This window comes from Temnothorax curvispinosus, unplaced genomic scaffold (assembly GCF_003070985.1).
Source record: "Temnothorax curvispinosus isolate PA1 unplaced genomic scaffold, ASM307098v1 QBEX01000026.1, whole genome shotgun sequence".
NCBI classification, from domain to species: Eukaryota; Metazoa; Arthropoda; class Insecta; order Hymenoptera; family Formicidae; genus Temnothorax; species Temnothorax curvispinosus.
Genome location: NW_020209806.1, coordinates 1 through 2,645, shown reverse-complemented (window position 1 = coordinate 2,645; position 2,645 = coordinate 1). Strand labels below are relative to the sequence as shown.

Here is a 2,645-nt window from a genome sequence, read left to right as displayed (position 1 = left end):
TTTTTTGCGATAGCTTGCTGCGTTCACAAAATAGTCACAACGGTGCCCAATCATTCATTGGCCGTGTTCAGCAGAATGTTTATCTTGCAACTGTTGGAAGTTTTCTCTGGTTTTCTCTACTGAGATAGGACTATTCCTCTAGATCTAAAAATGTAATCCAATCAGCGTGAAGAAAACTTCCAACGCGGCCATTATGCTTCATAAATCCATTTCCCAAAAGACGATCGTTGTGTTTTCTGAACACCTGTAATTTTGTGAGGTTATGAGAGAGCATGGTGTTTGTTGATGGTTATTTCAAGAAGTAAACCGGCGTATAAAAGTTTGTATAATTATATAAATCGCATTATTATATATATTGTACATTAATATTATTGTATAATTAATTATTAATTTTACTGTATAATTATATAAATCGCGTTATTATGTAGATTATATGTTAAGTACGTTGAATGCTATGACAAATATTGTTTATATCGTATTTTTTTACGCATTGTTTAACATACTTTCTGTAGAAATTTGAATGAAGAAGGAATAAATATTTATTGCTTAATAGAATTTTATGCCGTAATTGACGTAATAGAAATAATACCACATTTTATAAAAAGGAAGTTATTTCTGTTACTATTTCTTCATTCAATATTATTTATTATATTTTAATTGGTATTTTTTATATTTGCCTATATTTATCTGTATTATTAGAAAAATGGCTCAACAAATTGCACATGATGTAAGCAAGAAGCAGAGGACGAATGATATAAAAATAGAAGGAGATGTTACCTTCTTTCAAATGAGACTTCCACAAGATATTCTGGATGGGTTAATGTCTGCTGGATTTCAAAAACCATCTCCTATTCAGTTGAAAGCCATTCCGTTAGGCCGTTGTGGATTTGGTATTATAGCTATATTATTATATATTTATAATACTAACAACAATAATGATTTTTTTTATATCAAAAGTGTTGATGGTTTACAGATTTGATAGTACGTGCAAAATCAGGGACTGGAAAAACTTTAGTATTTGGTATAATAGCTCTTGAAACTTTAGATCTTTCAATACAATCACCACAAGTTTTAATAATAGCACCTACGAGGGAAATTGCGATTCAAATAACTCATGTTATTCAAGCAGTAGGTGCAAAAATAGAAGGTATAGTCTGAAATATTATTGCTATATTTATTTTCTAAAAAATTTATCTTTATGTTTTTGTCAATTACTTTTGCTATTTTAGAATTAAGAGTTGAGTACTTTGTGGGAGGAATGCCATTAGAAGAAGATAAGAAAAAACTGAGCAAATGTCATGTAGCTGTTGGTGCACCTGGTAGAATTAAACATCTAATCGAAAAGGGATTTCTTCATGTTTCAAAAGTCAGATTATTTGTTCTTGATGAGGCAGACAAATTAATGGAAATTAGTTTTCAAAAGGATATCAAGTTAGTATTGAGTTTAAGGATTTAGTATTCAATAAATTCATATGTACATGCTTGTACAAATGAATCTAGATAGATTAGTATATAATAGACTTTAATAGGCTGTGCTAATGCACATTATTGTATCTAGTTAAATTTCTTATCAACAATTTCAACATGTTCTGCAATTTACTAAAATTAATACGCTTTTTTATAGCTATATATTTTCTAAGCTACCATCCAGCAAACAAATTATAGCTTCAAGTGCTACTTATCCTGGAGATTTAGAAACATTTCTACAAACTTACATGTCCTCTCCAGTGTTAACATCACCAAATATTGATGGACCAATTTTGATTGGAATCCGACAATTTGTGGCTGTGGTTCCAGCATATCCCAATGCGATGAAACAGGTTTTTTTCCTTTATATACAAGAATGATCAGATTTTATTTTATTAACAAACAAATTCTACATAATCTATTTCTTTATATTTTTAGGTACAAACAAAAGTTGATGAGCTGGTAAAAATTTTTACCAAGATTTCATTTAAGCAAAGCCTGGTCTTTTCAAATTATCAATCACGGTATGTTATTTTTTAATTGTTTCATTTTTAATATTTAATTGATTTAATAAATATTTGATTAATATTTATTGTTCTATTTTTGTTATAGAGCTCAATCAGTAAGCAATAAGATTAATTCATTGGGTTTTTCATCTTCATATATTGCTGGAAATCAAGATATGACTAAAAGATTGGAAGCGATTGAAAACTTAAGAAATCTCGAATGTAGAATTATGTTGACCACGGATCTAACTGCAAGGGGTATAGATATAGAAAATGTTAATATGGTCGTAAACTTAGACATACCCAACGACCCGGCGACGTATTTACATAGAATTGGCAGGGCTGGTCGCTATGGATCTTATGGAATTTCCATCACAATTATTTCCGAAAATGAGCTTTCGTCGTTCAAAAAATTACTAGCTTCGATTGGTGGACTAAATTTTGGTTTGTTTAAACTCAATTCTGATTACACGGAAGATGTTTGGGTTGATGATACGTCAGCGTTTGAAAAAATTGATTTGGGATCTGAGAAAAGTCTCATAAAGTTGCCAGTCATTGATAAAATGGTCCTTGAATCTAAAAATGGTGCACCTATAAAAATACCTATATCAGAACATATATTACCTTCAGTGGCCAGTGACACATTATCAGAAAATGATGTTGCAAATGCTT

General features: G+C 30.1%; 1 protein-coding gene across 1 annotated transcript; it reads left to right on the top strand.

Annotated features, from left to right (window-relative positions):
- Positions 1 to 168: 168 nt before the first annotated feature.
- LOC112457103 (probable ATP-dependent RNA helicase DDX20) lies at positions 169 to 2,641 on the top strand (the record flags this gene model as incomplete). The annotated part of the gene is made up of 7 exons (XM_025020343.1): positions 169 to 319; positions 700 to 890; positions 974 to 1,147; positions 1,230 to 1,431; positions 1,625 to 1,820; positions 1,906 to 1,991; positions 2,080 to 2,641. Coding segments are annotated over exons 2-7 (1,407 nt in total), but the record flags the coding sequence as incomplete, so codon positions are not given.
- Between the last annotated feature and the right edge of the window lie 4 nt (positions 2,642 to 2,645).